This window comes from Leptopilina heterotoma, unplaced genomic scaffold (genome assembly GCF_015476425.1).
Source record: "Leptopilina heterotoma isolate Lh14 unplaced genomic scaffold, ASM1547642v1 Lhet_212, whole genome shotgun sequence".
Lineage (NCBI taxonomy): Eukaryota > Metazoa > Arthropoda > Insecta > Hymenoptera > Figitidae > Leptopilina > Leptopilina heterotoma.
Window position 1 is genome coordinate 695035 of NW_025110930.1, and position 22076 is coordinate 717110.

Sequence of the window (22076 nt, forward strand, 5' to 3'; positions counted from 1 at the left end):
TTTTTAATTATGATTGTCTTGGTGGGATAGGGACCACTTTTTCTCAACTACAACACTCTAAAGAACTACAACGTTCTTTATTGTTAGATAAGGGAAACACGTGAGTCACATGAACGGAGCATTACATGTACGGAATCTCAAAAGAACCTATATTGATTCAGTGCTCTAACTGTAATAATAAAAATCTATTTTTACATTTTTTACAAAGTTTTAATAAACCATATGTTAATTCTTTTTCGAACTACATAAATCTTATTGGATTTTTAAAAGAATGTTGAAGAAATTTATGTAATTCGAAAAATTATAAATTTAAGCTCTAACTTGATTTTTTAGTTGGTCTGAGGCTTTAAAATAACGGTAACCCATTCTTATGAATATTTCCGGTATCAAGGACCCGACCGAACATGAAAGGCATCCTTATGCCGAAATTTCATGCTACCTTGTATACGACTTCTCTTCTCATTTCTTCATTTATTTGTACATGTGTTTATTTGCTTAAGGCGAAGTATTTGATATTTCACTTCTCACACTCTTCCAATATTCTTTTTTACCCGGACTTGAATTTTTTTGAAAACTTACCCTCTTAGACAAATCTTTTAATTGATTCTCGAAAAATCAATTATTTTGTATACATATTTATTATTTGATAGTCTGATTTCTTTGACACTGAATAATGTTTAGAAAATTTTTATGTGAATTTGAAGGAATGATCCAACCAATCTCACGCTACATCACCATTCACCTTTATTACTTGAAAACTCGCAAACGTCGAAAATAATTTTATATCTGCTTATACAAGCATTGTTATTATAAAATAACAATTCAGGAAGTCGGATTTAAATATTTTATTATATTTTTTAAATACAGGAACATTAATTTTGAAAATTAAATGCATTCGCATAGGCTAGTATTAAATATCAAAGAATAGCAAAATATATCTTTTTGCGAAAGCTTGCGGAAATGCCTGATAAGTGCTGACGATACTTTCTTATGTGTAATTTTATAAATTTAATAATTAAGAGAGACTTAGTCAATGCTCAAGGTCAATGATAGCGCGAAAGAAACACTATGAGTCAAATAGATTATTATGACAGCGACAAACTTGGAAGCGTCCAATGAACTCTCTCATAAGTCTCATTCAATTTTAAAATAGGATTATATCCAACTGAATTTTTTATACATTATTTAGTCGTTTCCGTGCAGAAATTTTTCTAGTTTGCTTTATTCAAAAGCAATGTTTCTTTGATTTCTTAATTCGAACATGATGTAAATCATGTCCTTTAATTTCAGTTCTTTAAATTACCCGCTATGAAAAAATTAATAATTAAAATTTTAATATTTTTTACTCTAGAAAAACGAGATAACAATAAAATTTATAAATTGTCCAAAGTTGAATTAATGTTTATGTTTGTTATTAATTACAAATATGAATGTACTTATAATAAGATTACTTCGACCTCGACGACTTTTGAGAATTTTAACTTCTCTTAAAAAGCTTTCAAACTTAAAGTCAGAGGTGCACAATAGACTATACAAGACGAAGCTATAAAAAATCCAATGGAAGGTTTTAAATTTGAAGATGTATCAGTTACGGACATTCCTATTCATTGTTACTCGAGCCGTTGGTATTGGTTTGCTCATAAGGGTCGACGAACTCAGGTACACGTTCAGATTGTCCATTCTCACTTTCCTAAACTTAAAAATGATTCGACTTTTTTTTATGGATGAATTCCTCTTCAGTCTTCGAAGTTAAATTTAAATTAAGGGTTTTTTTATGTTTCCCTTGACTTCTATAAAAAGAAATAATTTTCTTATGGGTTTTATTTGAATCAGTGGAATTTTAACTATTTTAATTACTTCTGCAAAAGTTTGTGCACATCCAATTTTTATTTTTGGTTGAATATTTTTCAGTTTTTAACACTGTAGATCTGTTGAAAAAAATGAATGCATAATTTCTATAATACATAATATAAATGTTATAATCTAGATTTATTTGAAGAAAGAGGGAAATAAATGTAATATAAAAAATTAGATAACTATGCAGTTCAAAGTCACGGTCTCCAGAACCGGAACGTGTTCCAAAGTACACATGAAACATATCTTATTTCATAAGACAAATTATAAATTTTAGCAAGACTTATCAACTGTGTGGAATTTTAATGTGAAATAGTCAATAAAGTGGTGATTTCGAGTCGCTAATACATTCTCTTGAATTAGTAATTTTGCATTTTAGTAAAGTAAGTAAACACATTAAATTAGTCGATCCTACGTCGATCTTTACCGAGTACGGATGATCGTAGGCTATCATTATGAAACAGCGCGGCACAAAGGGGCTCATTGGGGACAATGACCCCAACACCACGTGGAAAGCAGTGTCTACCTGGTCAAACCACCTTGCCAGTAACCAATTCCAGGCTACCTTTACTTGCAACGTGATTCGACCACTGATCTGTGTGATCGGATCTGTGAGAGCCAAAAGTGCGTCCTGAGCAACCCCTAAATGGCCTAAATGGACATATACACTCAGCCTGATTGCAATAATCTCATTGTGAACACTTTAAGCAATTACTGCTTGTGCACAGTAATTTTCAAGTAAGAGAAAGGCTGACAAACAACTTTTTTAAATTTCGTTTTTCAAATTTTCATAAGGTTTAAATGACTTTATCCACTGTAATGAGACTATTTTTTCCACTATAAAAAAGTTTTTGAACTTGTTTCTAAACATTTTCTTTCTGCGTTAATAACTGATACCGAGACTGATGCTCAAGGCGGTATTCTGAAATTGTACCGTTATGGGATTGAGCAGGAAATGGTGGAAGATCTCCGTGGACCGGCTATGACGAAAGCGATGCTTCGAGTTTAGGCTATAGCGGGGGCTATAGCTTGTCAAAACTTTCAAATTTTATTTTGTAACGATTAGATAATGTCTAGTCTACATATAAGTACAGTTTCATAGTTTGAAATAATTTTTAAAACAATATTTTTATTTTATTTCCTGATTTGGATATTGAATTAAATTTATTTTTAGTACAGTATCTAAATATATATATTAAACTCGTGCACACTTATACCCGTGAATTCTTAAGCGTTTAATAAAATTTATTTGTAGCATAAAAACTTGAGTGTCATGAAAAATTGTTTAACAAGAAACTGTCATTTCAGCTGAATTTGTTATAAGCTGTGTTTGTGTAAGAGAGTTTAAACTGAGATCATCACACAAGAGTTCGTTGATCTTCATAGGAAAGTTTGTGTATATATATATATATATATATATATATTAATGTTCAATGTGAAATATAATGTTATATTTGAATTAGATTTACAAAATTTCTCATTAGAATAGTTTCTCAATTATTGGCAATATTTATTGCAAGTCTGTATTTTATTGTTTTTTGAATAATATTTTTTCGACGCACTTTAATAGATTAAATTTAAAAAAGATAATTTTATTTGTTTATGTATATGTATTATAATTGGAGTATAGTTGAATGTAATTTATAGATGTGGACTGAAAGAATTATCCATTAAAGTTGTAAATTTTGACAAGTATTTGGGAATAATAAACATAAAGGGTATTATAGTCTTATCGTAACCTATACCTATACAATAGTATATATTATGCGCAAACGTGCCGTTTGCTTAAATGCCCCTGAACCCGGACATGCGTCTCTGCTAAAAAGCATGTACACAAGTACCGCTACGACGCGTTCGTACACGCCATGCCAGTGCATTGAACATGAATCTCAACTTGAATGAGGAGTCAGTCAGTTTATGAAGATGCTTGCGTACGCAAAGTCATTATTGTTGTCGCAGCAAATGCAGAATACACCTATTTAGAACAATTGACAATGAGCTAGTTGTATCGAGATAACGTAACAAAAAGCGAAGAAATAAAATATCCAACCTAGAGTTGCGGTACATTCGCCAACCCGAGACGACTATTCTACTGTAGGCTACCTAACCGCTATCCGCTTTGTCGACCTTTGAATATGGGCATCTTTGACCCCCGCTTTTTTTTAATACCTAAATATTTTCTCCAACTTTCTTCATTCAATCTAATTTTTAATTTTAATTTTTTTCTTTTTTCTTTTTTATTTACAAATCAGTTTCTCATATTTAATTAGAAATTTTTGTTTTGTGATGATACAGCATGAGCAACTTATTTGCACGGGTATAATATTGATGAAAACTCTTCCAACTCCTACGCATTATCGAAAGCCGCTGTATAAATAAGAATTACCTGATTTCAGTTTGACTTAACGGAAAGAGATGGGGCTAAGATATCTCGTGCACGTTTCTCGCGTCGCTATGAACTGTACAGTTATAACTGTACCGGTTTTGCGAAAAGAGCGCGGCAATTTTCTGCGAGCGGCGAATCGCCTCTGTTGCACAAGTAGGAGTTGCGCCGGTGAATCGCTTTACCAACGGATATATCGCCGACAAGACGATAATCCGTCGAGGAGAAAGTCTCAGAAATTGTCTACGAGAATTTCCCGTTAGAGGAACACTCGTCTTAACCACCGTTATTGAGAGACTCATCCTATACTATTAGCATTGATGCACATGCAATAACCACATCTACAAAAGCACTTGGTTTCCTTCAAATTGTGCTATATTGACATTAAATTGTTCAAATTCAAAAAACGCATAATAATATGGAAAATTTATTTTTATAATTATGTCCACTCTGCTGGACTAATGTACCTATTTTCTTTGAATAAATGTTTTTTAGTTTTAAACTTTATTTTTGTAAACACTGCTGCATGACTATCTTGGAGATTACCACTATTTTTCTACCTCTGAAATTTATTTAATAGACTAATTGTCAATATCAAAATTTATTCTTTGTTTTCGGAAAAAAATTGTATTGTTTCTTTGCGAGAAAAGTGTATAAGAAGGTATCATTCTTGCATCTCATTATTAACCTCACATATGCAATCAGCCGAAGATGTTGAAAGCTCACAATCAGTCAATGGCACTGATTTATCAAAAGTTCGTCTTCCAAATCGTACCTCTGGCATTGCAGTAGCTTCTACGAGGGTAAATAGTGAGCCTGGTTGCTATACGGATCGAACAAGTGCTGGATGTGCGCCTGTGCTAGAACCGAAGGCCCGATTACACTGCATGATACCTATACACTTTATGACGTCACGGCATTGACGTTTCCATTGCAGTTTTCCCAGGAAAAGCTCACATCAGAAATCCAAAATATACTAATTTTTAGTTTCGAATTCTTGACACACCCTCGTAACCTGGAAAATTTTAATAACAGAAAATGTTACCTCAAATATTTAAAGACGTTGATGGATATTTTATTCCTTTTTCCTTTTGAGTCATTCTAACATACTACTATAGACAAGGAAATTAAAGTTCAAATTTGAGGAGAGAAGAGAAAAATTACAATTTTTTAAGTTGTTCATTCTTTGTGCACATTAATAAAATTTGACAAATCAACTGCATCTTGTTTGCTAAAATTTGTGTCTTCAACTGCAATGAATAAACCCCCCGGTCATTGAGGATAAAGAAAGAAAACTCTAAAGAATTCGACATTGCAGTCTGTTTATAAAATAAAATAAAAATAAAATAATGGTATTAGGAGTGAAAAGAATCGTTAGTAAGAGTGGGCAAAATAATAGGGAGGGTTAGAGAAGTGGAAGGTTCGATAAAGCATGGCGAGGGTGGTGCCGAGTGTAATGCGGCCTGGCTTGGGGTGGCACAACGTGAGCTTTTTCGCGCTGCCATCTGATGGCGCTTGCCCCAAGTCAACCAATGCTTCCCATAAGTGCATCACCAGAATTAAACGTCAGTTCCTTAAAATCTACGTTTATCTGTAGAAATAAGTCAAAGCCATCACTTGACGGACGTTAAATGAACGTTAAGAGGTACTCTCAAAAGTTGTGATCAATGAAAGTTATCTTTTCTAAACCGAAATTCCATTCGCGAGCTTTCGTTAAGCATCGAGTGATCGACTAGACGTCGGAGTTATCGTGTTCGCCCGAACCAGCAAAGTTCAACTTTATTTGTTAACTGGATGACAAAATGGTGAGAATAAATAACTTTTCTTAAAAGAATGGAAGTTGCTTCGACCTAGTGCAGGACCTAGTTTAGTTTGAGGGGAAGAATTCAAAGCATTGTATATCCTTCTTTTCACTGGACTAATAATCGATTGGTAAACAGAGGTTCTTCTTTCCACAATTCGTAGTAGCATTTCTCCTACTGGATTCAGTTTACTACTTGTTTTTACTTAGCGGCTGAATAATGTTCCATATTCTTGTAAATTATCTCAAGAAATGACCTTGCTCCATGAAAGTGGCGCAAGTGTGCGCGAAACGCATAAGAGAGCTTCACCCTCCTCGACAGTGAACGGTAATTTTCTATAAAATCAAACTTATCACTTAAAACACATCAGCACAGGTTACCTTGTTAAAGTCAATGTTACTTCATACCTTGTACCTTTAAGATGGTTATTCTTGCTAAGAATATGCACCTAATTTCTATATTTTCAATTTTCGAATTTACGGCTTCTTGTTAATTTTACAATGCTTACTTAGACTTACAGGACAATGTTATTTTGATGCAGTTCCAGAGAATATTAGCAACATTAATTGCTAGTAGCTTTCAGTTATAGTTGAAATTATTGTATGCCTTATATTGGGCATTGTAATTTTTCTACAAAGATCCGACAACCCTAAAAATCTGAAATCTAATTAGGGAGAGCCAATCATCATATTCTGAAAGTTTGTTTGGAAAACTTTTCATAGGGGTACTGACTTTAGCTGCATTCAGTGTCACGATAGACTAGCCCCACTGACCCACTCAGCCTTACACCCTACTGCTTCAGGCGTTCGTGCACAGCTAAGGTCGAGTACTCAGTTGCAACATGCGCGCTAGAATATACGTAAATTTATCACTCTGATCCATATAAATAAGCGCACGATTTTATCAATTCCTATTAGCGACCAATATTAGTCGTTAATTTCGAGAAGCAACTTCCTTCTTGCGAACCAAACAAAACAGAGGTTGAGTTATGTGATCTTTTTTCATTATAGATATCAACCAATAGTCCGGCGAGGAGCTCAGTGTAAAAAATCATACAATAAGAACAGTAGAAATGCCATGCAAAGAAGTGCAAAAAGAAAAAGACTGACTGCAGCCACTTACAGCATGGCTTTAACGTTCATGTCGCCTAGCAGTCTTTTTACAAAAATCAACAATATGTTACACGACGTAAATAGTACGAGATATATTCATAAAATCTGTATATATTAACGGTACGAGGACTCTTTAAAAGTAACATTTTATAGAGAATTAGCAAATTAATTAGTTCAATTCCTAATATAAACTACAGTACTAATCGTAGCAACATATTGTAATAGAAAAATAATGAAAATAGTGATTCTAGAAAAAATTCTATAAATAAAGTACTTAATAAGAAAAGTACTTAATATCTCTAATTATACTTACATTAAACGTCAAATCTACAGTGAACGTCAAATCTACTGACTGAAAACATATGCACACCTATAATAATAGAAAAAAGTCTTCTTCCTTTCTAAAGTAGAAAATATTATTAATTGTTGAAATAATGTGGAAATGAAAAAGCATCAGCAATATTGTTGTGCTTTGGAAGTGAAATGAACGTTGGAGTAATTTAACCTGATGACAAAACGTGCAGAAAAACAAATAGGATATTAATGTGAAGAAAAATGTTTTCCGTGGTGTTAGTGAATTAAAAAAAAAGTTGAATATTGTTAAACGAAACGATGGCAGAAAGTGCAGGAAGCCCGGGCACTGTTGTTGCTGCGAATAGTCCCCAGCAACCACAACAACAGCAACCACCTCAAACTCAGCAACAAACGCAAACAACACAGCAGCCTCCAGATATTAGCAGTTCTCAACTTACTTCTCCGCCAATCACAGGAACAGGTATCAAGATACACTCGAGATATTCGATTATTTTTATTTATTTCATTTTTTAATTAAAGTCTATGTAAATGCACCGAAAAACATTTATTTCATTCAAATAACTGATTACTTGTCTATTATCAAATAAATACTTACTTGAATCAATTAATTTTTATTTAATAATAGACAAATAATTGTTTTTCGAACCAACAAATAATTTTTTCTCAGTGTTTTCAGTTTTGTAATAATCTTTAAATTATTATTGTAAAGCATGTATATTTTATTTCATTATTTGCTTCGTTTCGCACTTGTTTTAAAAATACACCTGATTTTTATATTATTAGATATATTACATTTTAATTAGTATTAGTAATAGTAAAAAGTATAATTATACCATAGTGTCATAAACTCATATTAGAAGTTTATTTTTTATTACATAAAATGATGGAAAAAATAATGTAATCATTAGTTTCATCATATACAGCATACATAATATATTATGTTTGTTATACTTTCACTATATTGTTAATTTTGAACGCTAAATAGGACCAATATAATTTTTTCCTATTTGTATTAAAAATGCAATTTTAATAATGAATTCCTAGTCATAAAATTCTCTAAGTGAGCAAAATTGTTTTCAACAGTAAAAGGGAGGTTTATAGAAATGCTTTTTTCACTTCGAAGTCGTAGGAAGGGCTCTCGGTCAAATAACGGACCACAGTTAGCGGTACCGGAGAACAGTGAATGTTCATGGAGGCTCGACAACTGTTTTCGTTCACAAACATAGTTTTCGTGCTTTAACGACGAACTTTAATGAAATTACTCTAATATCGACCTATTTCTTTAATTCTGCACTTTTTTTAATTAGGTCACATTATTTGTATGAATAAAATTTAAAAAGTTGTAAATTTTTATTTTTTAAATAAGAAAATTGAATTTTTATAAATAGTAGAAATTTGATATTTCTATATAATAAAAAAAGGTTTTTTTTGACATTCGTTTTTTTAAATAAATGTTTAATATTCGCATTCTAAGTTATGGTTGATTTCATGCTTGCACGCGATTTTTTTTGTGTTAAGAATGAATCTCTGTGAAAGCATATGTCCCGTGAGAATATATCCTGTTTTGCGCTCTTTTTCGTATGCCTGCTTATTTCAATTTCCGTCCTTTTTCATTCAAAAAAGTTCCTCTTCACTTCTTTATTTACAAAGATGACTTAAGAATCATTTGCATGTGCCTGATACACGTCCACTGCTTCGAGAAAAAAAGGAGTTATTTTTCTTTTGTTGTTAATACAACATGCGGGAATCATATACGTGTGTGTGTATATAGCTGTTATTCAATCCTATTGTTAATATATACAATTAGATACCGTTATGATCCTCAAATGTTTTTTTTGTCTCTTTTTTCATTTCTTTAGTTAATTAATAATTTTTTATAAATAATGGATTATTTTTTACAAATTCAAATTGTAGATTGTCATTAGATATGTGCATTTATAATTTTGTTAATAATTGCGGTAAATATAACCATGTACCAAACATTTAGATATGGGATATTTGCATGTAAATTATGTGTGAAAGTACATTATTAAAAATTGTGTTTAAGAATATTTAAAAATGTAGGTACTGCTTACATTTCTCGTGCTCTTGGTTGTCTTGGTTCAAAGACCAACTGTTATTAGTAGTTCTTCAAGCCATAAACAGATGTCGCACAAACTATCACTGACAAATAATTTACCTTGTGGGTACAAGAAGAATCCTTATTTATCCATGGCATCGGTAAAGTCTATTTTATCGACTTTTTGATTCCACTCTAAATTCCACTGCTTTCATTTAACAAATATTGATTTTTATTATACAAAATAAATAATAAAATAATTAAAAAGTTCTATTTTAAATAATATTTATTACGTTTTGTCTGTCACCTAAGACAATTTATTATTATAATAAAAAGATTAATAAAATAAAACATTTGTCTGCAGAGAGTTGAAATGAAAGAACTTGAGTAATATATGAATTTTTTGATAATTTTTGTTACTGAACATTTTTTTAGTATAAATTAAAAGAGAAGGGAAAAATTACTTTTCATTTGTAGAATTTTTATACCTAAATAATATCATTTATGAACACGTGGTCAAATGATACATTTGACACTTTTCTTTTTCTTGAAGGTTCCTTTTTTTGGTTTACTCTCAAAATCTGAAATAGCATGATATACTTTTTTTCAGATTTAGGAACATTGTTTTTGAAAATTTAAACACTATTTGATTATAAGAAATAAAAGTTTAATGCTTTTTCAAAATTTGACTTTGACAGTTCAGAATGAAAACAAAGTCTTACTTTAAAATGAGTCTGAAATTCAGCATTGCTAGTCATAATGTTAAATCCATTGCGTAAATTCAACAAAGGCTTATTTTCAAAATGTTGCATCTTATGTCAATTAAAATTTTTCTATTGTTTTAAAATAAGACTTTCGTTTTACAAGGTTAAATTAAGCATTATTTAATTCAAAAATTAATAAAAATAAAATATTTGGTGTCTAATGTTTTTTATTTATTGTTTTGTTTCAGGTAAGTTGATGTTCCTTATACAAACGAGTTTGCTTTCAAAAATTTACCAAGTTGAATCTAAGTAAGGTAAGAATAAGTGAATTATTATTAACGCAACCTTACACTTTTGCTGTCACGGAAGAAAGGGCATGGTTAGGACAATCCAATTCTTTATGTCATAATAGGTTTGTGTTATAACAAAAATGTATTTTATTCAAATAAACGACTAATTATAGTTATCATATCAATATTTATTTGTATCAAATAATTTTTATTTATGTTAATTAAATGATATTTGCTTCAAATACTAAAATTACACAGGCACACAAAAAAATAAAAAAGTCAAAACCCAGAGGTCACACCCCCCTATCCCCATGTTTTTGGGGTCGCTGAAACCGAATATGACCATGAAAATTTTTTTTCATCGGCCATTTTCCCGCTACCACCCCCTTACACCTGCTCCCGGGGGTTGGAATTTCAGTTTAAAAAAAAATGGAGTAGGGTGTCTATTCTTATGTTTTTTGGGTAGCTAAAACCAAAAAAGACTACCAAAAACAAATTCTTCCCTTCCTTAACCCCCTACAACCCCCTTAATAACCCCAGAGTGAGGGGTCGAAATTCGACTTTTCACGAAAAAACGATTACGGTGTCTAAACCTACGTTTTTTGGGTCGATGAAACCAAAAAAGACTACCAAAATCAAATCCTTTCCACCCTCAACCCCGTACAACCCCCTGCAATAATTTTTAATAACTAATATTTAATTTTCAATTTCCCAAAAATCGGTTCGTTTTATTTGAAAAAAATTATTGCAGGGGTTGTAGGGGGTCGAGGGTGGAAAGGATTTGATTTTGGTAGTCTTTTTTGGTTTCAGCGACCCAAAAAACGTAGGTTTAGACACCGTAATCGACTTTTCGTAAAATATCGAATTTCGATCCCCCACCCTGCGGGTGTTAAGGGGGTTTTAGGGGGTTAAGGGAGGGAAGAATTTGTTTTTGGTAGTCTTTTTTGGTTTTAGCGACCCAAAAAACATAGGAATAGACACCCTACTCTACTTTTTTTAAAACTGAAATTCCAACCCCCGGGAGCAGGTGTAAGGGGGTGGTAGCGGGAAAATGGCCGATGAAAAAAAATTTTCATGGTCATATTCGGTTTCAGCGACCCCAAAAACATGGGGATAGGGGGGTGTGACCTCTGGGTTTTGACTTTTTCATTTTTTTGTGTGCCTGTGTTATTGCAATTTAAAAATTGTCTCCCTTTCAATTGTTTTGGTTTTTAAGATGTAAACAGTTTCAGCCTTTATTTTTTCTGTAAAGTAATCGGTTATTTGAATCAAATACATTTTTTTCAGTGTAGACAACACATAAGTATTCAAATACAAAATGTGCAATTAATTGTAGAATTAATCTCTAAAAAATTCTTATCTTTTTTCGACTTGGGGATTTTGACGCAAATACTAAAGTTTTTTTATTATAGTTAAACATATTTTGCAAATATATACAAGAGACTAAATTTCTATAAGCTCTACACAGTAGAGAGAAAGTCTTATTTTAAGACAGAAAGGAAGTGTTAAATTAAGATGCATCACTTTTAAGCCAGACAAGACTGCTTTCTGAAGAAGAAATTTAAAAACAGTTTAGGGCGATTTAAACAAATGAGAATTGCAGAAACATTCTTTGACTGAATTTACTTGAACAAAAAGAAGAGCAATTTCTCAAACTATTCCTACTATTGAAATTGTTCCTTTCTTATCAATTCACACTGCTTTCTTTTTCATATTTGGGGTATTAGTTACATAATACTGATAACCCTGAAGCATCGCCTGCAGCATAAACTCTGCGAAAGAGTTTATCTGTCATGCTAGTCACTTTCTATGCCCGCGGCTCGGCTCTTAAAGACCGTTTCGTTTCCGGTACGAAAGACGGCCATTTTTTGCTTTGGTGTCAGACTGCGTGGGCTTACGCAATTTGTGAAAATCAACTGCCTCGACGTAACATTTTTAACTTTATTTTGCCAACGAGTCACGCTGCTTATCCCTTTTGCGATCTTTTCAAAAAAAAATCCATTTCACTAATGCGCGATGATTGATGGACAAATTTTTTCCCTTTCTTTTAATAGTTTCATTAATAACTGAAAAGTTAGGAATTTTTCGAAATTCCAATTCATTGACTTTTAGACTATTTGCAATATTATCATAATGTGAATGTCTCTTTATTAATTATTCCTTTGTTTTGTCGTTTACGCATACAATGTTTGTTAATGGCTCACTTTAAATTTCGTCATTTTTTATTACATATTCAAGTTGAAAAGTACCTTTTACAAGCTAAGAAGAATGATTTCGATCAGATCATGTAAGCGAAGGAAAAACTCGGAGGTGTAAGACTTAAATGAATGAAACGAATAAGCAACAGTAAAATTCAAAGGCTTTGTCTTTTCTTTCTTAAGAAAGGAAACGCTCTCTCGCAGATAACGGTTAGTGTATAATACAAACACTTGTATATCCACGAAATTGCATTGTTTCATTACGCTTATAGTACAAATCCGCGAACCATTCAGTTACTCTAAGTGTAAGTTATTCCTACATGCAATAAACTTTATATTACAAAGAGTTTTTAAATGTATTCAAGTATCAGAAAAAGAAGAAGAGAAAAGAAAAAAGCTATATATGTTCGAGAATAGAAAATATTTTTCCATATACAAATACGCATGTATAATATTAAAAAGTAAATACAGTGTAACTGATGTGCGTTACATTTATAATAGAAAAACTTGTTGCGTAAATGCAAGTGTATAGATTAAGATAGATGCTTTTTCCAGCTAGATAGTCACTTTAAAGTCTGTACAGAAAGACTAAAGTAATTTTACTCTCTATAGTGACGAAATGATAAAAAATCAATTATCTTGTCGATATATAGAATTCCACGAGGAATTCACTTGATATTTTTTTTTAAATAATGATGAACATTTTTGGGTGGTATGTAGTAAGAAAAAATTGGGCTCCTTTTCGTTGCACTTATTCAGATTGAATCCACAATTTTTCTTCCATATTTTTGCTTATAAGTAAAACTCTAAAAGGCATTGAAAAATGCGTGCAGTGTGTGATAGTAGATCGACATAGTGTGAAAGGATAAAATATTATAGAAGTAATGCAGGTACCAAATGAAAGATTCATGCAGTTTAGGAAGAGGTCTCAGACCTAGATTTCATTTTCGTTGATGAGTTTGGCATAAGTCCAGCTCAACTAAATATACTCTCTCTCATCTAGAACGTATGCTCTGCCTCATGCAGTTAGGAGTTCAGGTGCTACAGTGTTATTGGTTCTTTTCATTAAAAAGTCTACTCAAAATATTTTTAAAAAACTTTTCTCCATCTAATAATAACTTTAATATTGCAAACTAATTTTTGAATTCACACATGATCGCGTATTCCATATATTACCAACTTTATCAATATTTCAAATAATTAAACTGAAGTAGAAGTAGTAGTAGAGTAAAATAGTTTCTAAAAAGCGATATTTTCTTTGAATTTACGTAAATTATAATTTGACTGTTGTCATTTGTTTCTCACAAACAATTTTAACAATGTTTACTCAAAGAGAAGGAGGAGAAAAACTATATAATGTGTCGTAATTATATTTTCCCACAAACAAATGGAAGACTTGAACCCAAAGTGTGTAGTATAAATGAATTTTCGTATTCCACATGGGCAACATTTCAAACGGTACAATAAACTCGAAAGAACTGTTAGCGAGGTGACTCGAGATCCAATTTAAATTCTCGTCACCAAAAATCGACTGTACTTGCGAGTAGCATTGCACAATCTGTGAAAGCGAGAAACTCACGATTCTCAGTCCGCACCAGGTTTCTTCCAGTTGTATCAACTAAACGAAAAATACAAATTAAATACTCAACCAATATATCATTCATAAATGAAAATATATTATCATATTCTAAATATATATTCGACAGTAAATTTTTATTCGCTTTTAAAATTTTCAACTAAAAATGTCTCGAAAAAACCATAAAATGATAAAGATATTTGACTTTTACATATTGAAACAAATAAACGAAAATATCTGCCGTTTATCATGTTAATGTTGTTTTTATGACAAAATATTTTGGTGAATATTTCTAACTTATTACAACTTATTTGGATAAAAAAGAAGTCAATATTTGCAAGTAAATATTGTTCATATTATTTATCCTGGTTTCAAAATCATGTATGTTAGTAAAATTATCCTGATGGAGTAACAAAAATATATATTTCCCGTATAATAAGCTTTGTATCAATAGGAAACTGTCTTTTATTCAGCATGTCAGACAATCAACATTAAAAAGGACATGTCAGTAGAATGGTATAGTGAAAATTGAATCCACTTTTCTGCATTGCACATACAGATATTGCAGCTGTGATTTAAATTATTTTATTAAATTCTGTCAATGACTTAACTGAATAGATTCTTGAATATTGAAACGGATTTTACTACTTAAACATCAAAAATATTTTATTCATTTAGAGAAAATGTTTTAATAAAAGTTAAATCATTTTTGTTAATGTTTATTAACTTGGATGTCTCTCATTGTTGTATTTAAACATATATAATTTCACTTTTCTTCTTTTTTAACATTATGTTTTATGAGCAACATTTTGTATTGAACTTTCAGTATCTGAATCTTCATCACTTTTAAAATTGCTGTCGATTTATTTTACATATTATTATATGATAGTGTAACATTTGATGAATATTAAAAAAAAAATTTTGTTAAATAATAGATAGAAATTACGAAGTTATTGCAGATCTCCGCAGGTGCCTAGAAAAAAAGTGTTTGTGCGGTGACCAGCCTACAGCATCACTGGATCAACTAAAACCAAAAAGTAAAAATGTTTTGTTTAGTTTATTACTTTATCTCTCAAGTGACGAAGAGTTTTTTTAAATTTTTCAATTTTTGACACCATTTTGAAGTCAAAATGACGATTTTTGACGAAAAAATCGACCTATTTGTTATTGTAAAATTGTTAATAGTTTAAAAAAATTTAAAAACTCGACGTCACTTGAGAGCTATTTATATGAAGAATAAGTGTACAAAATTTCAAAACGATCGGTTTAGTAGTTTTTCCGGTAGGTTGGTCACCGACTTTAAAAATGACACTTTTGGGAAAATAGATTTAAAGTTTTGTACACTAAAAAAATGAAAATATCTTTAAAAAGCTGGACTTTCTTATAAAATACGTACGTGTCATCATCGATGCCGGGTCCATACAGAACGTCATCTAAGGCAGCTTTTTGCTCCTTTCTACGTAAAATTCTGCCTTCTTTGGTCAAAAAAGGCGCGCCAAACTAAGTTAGAGGTACGGTCATTTAACCTGTAACTTCGTTAGTTTTGCTCTGAATGGTCTAAAAATTTAATACGATATTCTTCAGATATTGTACTTTCAGTAAAAAAATAAAAAAAAATGGAAAAAAAAGTTGTCAAACCTTACCCCTCCCCCCCCCCTTCACATAAATATATAACAAGAGAATGTTTCGTCATAATGTAAAAACAAACTTAATATATTATATAATGCCCATCTACATATGATTTACAATAAGTTTCAAGGTTATTACTTTATACATTTATTTGATTACCCATCCATTTCGTATACGAGGCAGCACACCAGAGGTCATTGACATTGCAGCGGTCACAGATAACTGTAATCTGTCGAAACCGGTAACAGGACCCTCGGTTCTTTAAACGAAAAATGTTGCTCAATAACTAAATACATTGAATATATTGACTATTTTGTACCGAAGTAACGTTCAATTTACAAGAGATTTTTAAACTGAAAGTTATATAAATTATATTATTTTTTATAATAAATTATTTGAAGGAAAATTAATTCCCAATTATTTTGTTTCTAAATAAAACTGTAAAAAAGAGAAAAATTTTAACTCCGAATAGAATTTTACAAAAGTCGCACTTTTTTAAGTTCTTTAACTTAAGGAAAAGAAGTAAAATTTAGAGTTAAATTTTTAAGAAATTAATTAAAAATGTGTTTGGAAATGAGATTTAAATCCCTTTTTTTATAGTGGAATTGTAATAGACGAACAATTTGATAAATGTTTGTTAAATTGATCATCTGTAAGATTAATTACATTTCTTTTTATCCTCACTCTTTTATCTTTAATTTTATTTTGCAGGTATATAATTTTTAAAAGAGTATCTTTAAAAGAATTGAAATTTGAATTTGAGATTCCTTCAAATTTTTTTACATACAGCTAAACAGTAAAAATTGATATGTTAGCAGCACTGCTTTATAATATATACACTATACACTATTCATCAAATAATTCTGAAACCGTTATACACATGTCCCTCAAATTGCAAACTACTATACATAGGTATATATACGAAATGCCAAAAAAAAGTACCCGCACAATAGTTTCTCCATTCTTTGTTACTAATAACAGTTTTTTCTCCTTTATTAATTCTCGTCGTCTTCCACCTACGTAAAATCTTTGATCTATACGATGCGAATTAGAAAAGAGACCTAACGGTAAAGATATCAAGTATCTGCTATATTTCTCCACTATGGGCAGTACTTTTCTTTATCAACCGTAGGGTTTTCAAGGGCTTCCTCCATGCACCCGGTATAGATGATCGAAGAACAAGCCACAGGCATTGTCGATGATCTGCGATCGCCTTGCAATATAAACTAGGCCTTTTTATATGAGACAGGTATATAATGGAATAGGTACCTAAACGGATACTCACAATCAGAAAAGCATATATTCCTTGTATATATATTCCGTTATCGATTTCCTTCACCAGAATCATCAACCCACACTCAAATTTCGTACTGGACGAATTTGGAAAAAATTCTCTAAATGATGAAATAGAGAAAATTTTTTGTAAATAGTGGATATGATATAATATATAGAGTAATGTGATACAGGAATATTATCAAAACTTTGAGTTCGTTGTTTATTGAGATGACTATATGGGAACTGTCGTTTTTTGCTCCTCGGGTAAAAAATAAAAACAGTCATTGAAAAAAAGAATCTCAAGTTATTCGAACAGTAGCATTTCATGATGTTATTTTTGTTGCTCTTTCTTTTGACCCTCCAAAACGGGGTAGAAACTCGAGATTTACTGTAAGATATTTTGGTAACTTGTAGCAGGTGCGGATCCAGGGGGGCTCGCGGCTGCTGCCCCCATCCCTAGCACGGAAAGTATTATAGGTTTATGTGTGCGGAAGAAGGAGATAACAGTGTTATAATTCCAACCTTTTTTAATGCTTCCCTCCATTTAGAATTATTTGGATTCTTTTCTTAAACGCGAAGAAGAAAATTGACTCAGTCAATCGATTCCAAAATATGCGCGCTGAAGAGTGTGGAGAGAAATATTATCTTCATTTTTCAAAATCAAGTCGCTTTCGAAAACCCAGTTTTTGGAAAGACTGCGATCAATATTCAACGTTAAAAGAATCTAATAAAAGAAAATTCCGACATCAACGGCAAAGATGATAATGGATTCAGATAAAATGCATAGAAACAATTATCCTTCTATTGAAAAAATCTGGGCTCAAATCCAAAAGTTACATTTGTCGCAAAAGAACTTGCATATATATGCGCATATAGATATATACATTCATATATGTTCATATAATGTTGGTCATTTACAGGAAATGCTTGTCATTACCACCCTTCCTTTGGAAAACGCTGTACGCTTCTTATATACGTTCAATAATGCAATTCAGTAATAATAATAATAATAATAATAATAATAATAATAATAATAATAATAATGTCAATCAAACTTTTTTTAGATTATAAGTTTACATACGATTTTCAATTTCCTAATTTGTTTAATATTGCACACTAAAAATAAGAATCTTAAAATACACAAAAAAAGAGAAAAGTATATGATATAATTTAATTTAGTTTCGGAGAATAAAATATGAATTCCAAGAAATTAAATATTGAACCAATATTCGACAAAAATTCCAATCATCAAAAAATTCTTTTAAAGCAAGAATAAAACTAATATTATTATTGCTATAATTATTATTATTATTATTATTATTGTTTTTATTAGTATAGTCTTTAAATCAAAATTTAATTTGATTCTACATTCAGTGCCTCGGACCAATTTAAAATGCACATTTGCATACAAAAAATCAGAGTTCATTTTTGTTGCTATCTCAAAATTAGTAGCAGTTTTTTTCAGTGTTGTAATTTTTTTGAAAACTTAAATTTACTTAAATTACATCACATTGCATTATACGTTTAAAATTTTACGGTAAATTTACAAGTATAGCTGTAGACAGTTGGGCTTATGTTAAATCGAGCAGAACACTTTATACGTAGGTGAAGTTCACAACGTTTATAATCAACGAATCAAAAGAAAAAATATTACCCCATTTAAATTTCTACTGTTTAAAAAAAAAAATTTTCACAATATTTCTTAATCAACAATAATTAAAAAGTAAAAAATTGTAAACAAAAAATATTGTTTTTTGCTTAAAACATAATATCTTTTTCTTCTAATCGTTTATCGGAGAAATGTTATGAACTTCACCTACATGTAACACTTTTAAATCCAAAGGAAAAATAAGACAATAAACTCCTAATTTGGACTTTTTATAAACATTAAAATACTTGGTGTAATTTTTGTTGAGTGTCAAATTAGCCAATGTAAAATTTGTTCAATACACCAAATAACACCAAATTCGGTGTTAAAATAATATTTTTTATTTTTTGTTTAACATTGTTGGTGGTGCTAAATAACCATTAACATTGTCTCAGATTTGAGCAGCAATAAGAAAAATGAACATAAAGCAAGATTTCTAAATCCATATTTTCAACTGTACAGTATAAATAAGGTATAATAATTGTTCTTATATTATTAACATATATAGCCAAACTGTCATATGCGGGTATTTATCTCAACTATACAGGTATTTTTATTAGTAAAATCATCATGGTATTTTTCTCTAGGATAATAACTCGAGTAAATGGCACAGTTTTCCTTTGAATTATAATACTTGCTTGACACATTAAAAATATGCTTCAAGTTACTCATATTATAGTACTTTATTGCAGGAATTTGTAATTTTTTGTATTTTATTTACGAAATTGTTTTTCTTCCACGAAAACTGATATAGTAGAATGATTCTACTAAATCCTTTTCTTCTTCATAAAAGTAAAAGTCCCATAGGGATTCCTTGGATTTACATTTTGAATTATGCAGATAAATTATGAAGATAATTTAAAAAATATCTTCCGTTGTTCAATAAGCAGTAATTAGTTTAATTAAAAATAAATGCGAAAATAACAAAAAGTTATGAATTATTGCTCCATGCGGAGTTTTCATTCAAGAGTTACCCCCTCCTCAGAGTCCTCATGTAAGAGGGATGAGGACCTACCCCAACCGTACCACAACACTCTCCTTACTTTCAACAGCAGCAGCAGCAGCAGCAGCAGCCCTTCGTTTTCTCTTGTACCGTCTTCTTTCATCAACTTATATTCTTCAGAATTTTCTCTCTCGTTGTGCTCCCTTTTCACCCTCCTTCACCCTTGGCATAAATTTTCTCTCTTTCTCTAGCCCTCGTACTCCTCTCACTTACTCTTACACACTCCCACCGCCAGAGGAAAATTGATGGTGGGGTTCTCTGGTCTTGCGCGACCAGTCAACTCAAAGCTTCGGTCGCGTAAGTGTCCCGGCTGTCAGTCGATTTGGTGTGCCGGTCAAAGGATTAAAGCGTGTGAACATTTTCAAAACTACGCGCTGCCGGTACCATTTCAGTACCAAATCAAAACCACACGACTCACACATGTGCGCGAATTTTCAACTTTTACATTAATATTAACACTTACAATAGTCTCTCGAGTAATTATTTTTAGCTTCAATGAGAAAAAGTTACTGTTGACAAAAAAAATGAAGACAGAAAAATGTTTTAATTATAACTTGAAGTGAAAACACATAGTTTGATTTCTAAACTTGTTTATTAAATTGTCGAATGTGGAATGCAATCACATAAATGGCCAGTGAAAAAATTATCTCCAAAAGTTATTCTTTCGAAAATAAAGGATGTTTGTGAAGAATCTTTTGAAAAGAGTAAAGTGTGAAGAAGAGAATAAAGCTCTTCGACGATAATTGACAAGTGAAAGTGAAAGTACAGTGACGAATATATGTGTTCGAGAGGAAATTTTAAGTGTTGTGTGATCTCATCTCTATACCTTAATTGGATTATTACCGCCCATGTTTTTGTTTTTTTCGCAATGTGCATACACCAAAAGTGTTGAAAGCGATCTGCCATCGCAAATCTTGTGGTGGGTTCCTAAAAAATTTCTCGAAAGTGAAAGAAATTTGAGTCGAGCGATATTGAGAGTTTCTTCGCTTCACCTTTTACTATTTTTTTCTCTTATCTTTCTTGTGCTTTTGTACCATCTTTCCATTTCTTCCTACGCTCCGATCACATCTCCTACTCCATCATCGCGGCATGACACCTAGTTATGGATATTATTAAGTAATACATATTGTGCGCATGCACACGCCTATATCTCTGCTCCTCGCTGTCGTTAGTGTTATAGGTATACGATGTAACGTAACAGAGTACTTACACACCCGCTCTAAACGGTCACTGCGAGAAAATATTTCTCATAAGTGCAATAGTCGTTCGCTCTCCTCCATCACTTTTCAAATGCTGAAATTTAAAATTTCCGATATTCTCAATCTGCGGATGCAAATAAACATTAAATCTTAAATGTTTGTTTGTTTACAGTCATCAGAGTTTATCACGAAACAAACGCCTCTGATTACATTGCGTACGACCGATAACACCCTAATGACACTTGCCTCACTTTATCAAATTAAAGACCTATCATCTCATTCACCTTAATTACGTGATTTTGCTAAATTCTCCCACTGATTAAATTTTTTCAATTTTATTGATTTTTACTTGCACGAATCCTACAAACATACCACTGTTGATTACTGGAGGAAATTAAATTTCTTACTCGATAAATGTGAGAACAGTAGCTTACCATTTTTGAATAATTTATATACAGCCTAGAAACAACTGGGTAAATTTAGTCACATGTTTCTAGTAAGCATAAGAAAGACAGACATGGCAAAGAGGAGTCTTTTCATGGCAAAGTACGACAACTACACGACCTACATAAGTAGTGATTCTCGATGTGATGCTCCCACGTCAAAAATAATCCATACACGACACCGTAACGTTAAACAATTTCGTTAAACAATCCCGGTTTTCACTCCGACAAAAATTAATAGGAAATTAGTTAAACATTCTTCTACATTTTAGATATTTTAGCGTTTAATCTACCGTCTACTTATTGTTCAATCTGTGTTATGTAGATGAACGACTAAGCAAATTGAGTAAGTGCGGAAGACTTTTCCCAGTATCTACGTGCACGTCCTAATATTAGAATAGTCTGTAAATAGTCTCACGGCAAATATCAATATCCTCTGGGAGAAGCTGGGAAGTATAGAAATACGCGAAAGTTAAAAGACCTTAATCAAAATGGCTAACTCGGTCACCATATACAAATTATAACTGAAAGTCAGATATTCCATTTAATCATTTAAATTAATTGAAGAAAATATCGGAAATATTAA

The 22076-nt window shown here is 31.4% G+C and overlaps 1 protein-coding gene across 6 annotated transcripts in view; it reads left to right on the forward strand.

The window, feature by feature from the left end:
• LOC122501645 (probable nuclear hormone receptor HR3) overlaps positions 1-22076 on the forward strand; it is a 67786-nt gene that overhangs the window by 2015 nt on the left and 43695 nt on the right. For 3 of the 6 annotated variants that reach the window (XM_043611266.1, XM_043611264.1, XM_043611265.1), the window contains exon 1: positions 20125-20767. The exons of 1 other annotated variant lie outside the window; for it this stretch is intronic. Coding sequence is in view for 2 of the 5 variants with exons in the window: in XM_043611260.1 (XP_043467195.1) it covers positions 7764-7926 (163 nt within the window). In the remaining 3 variants the exon portion in view is untranslated. Of the gene's footprint in view, positions 1-5744; positions 6043-7049; positions 7927-20124; positions 20768-22076 lie in introns of those variants that run through there. 2 more of the 6 variants (XM_043611260.1, XM_043611269.1) reach the window with 2 other exon arrangements.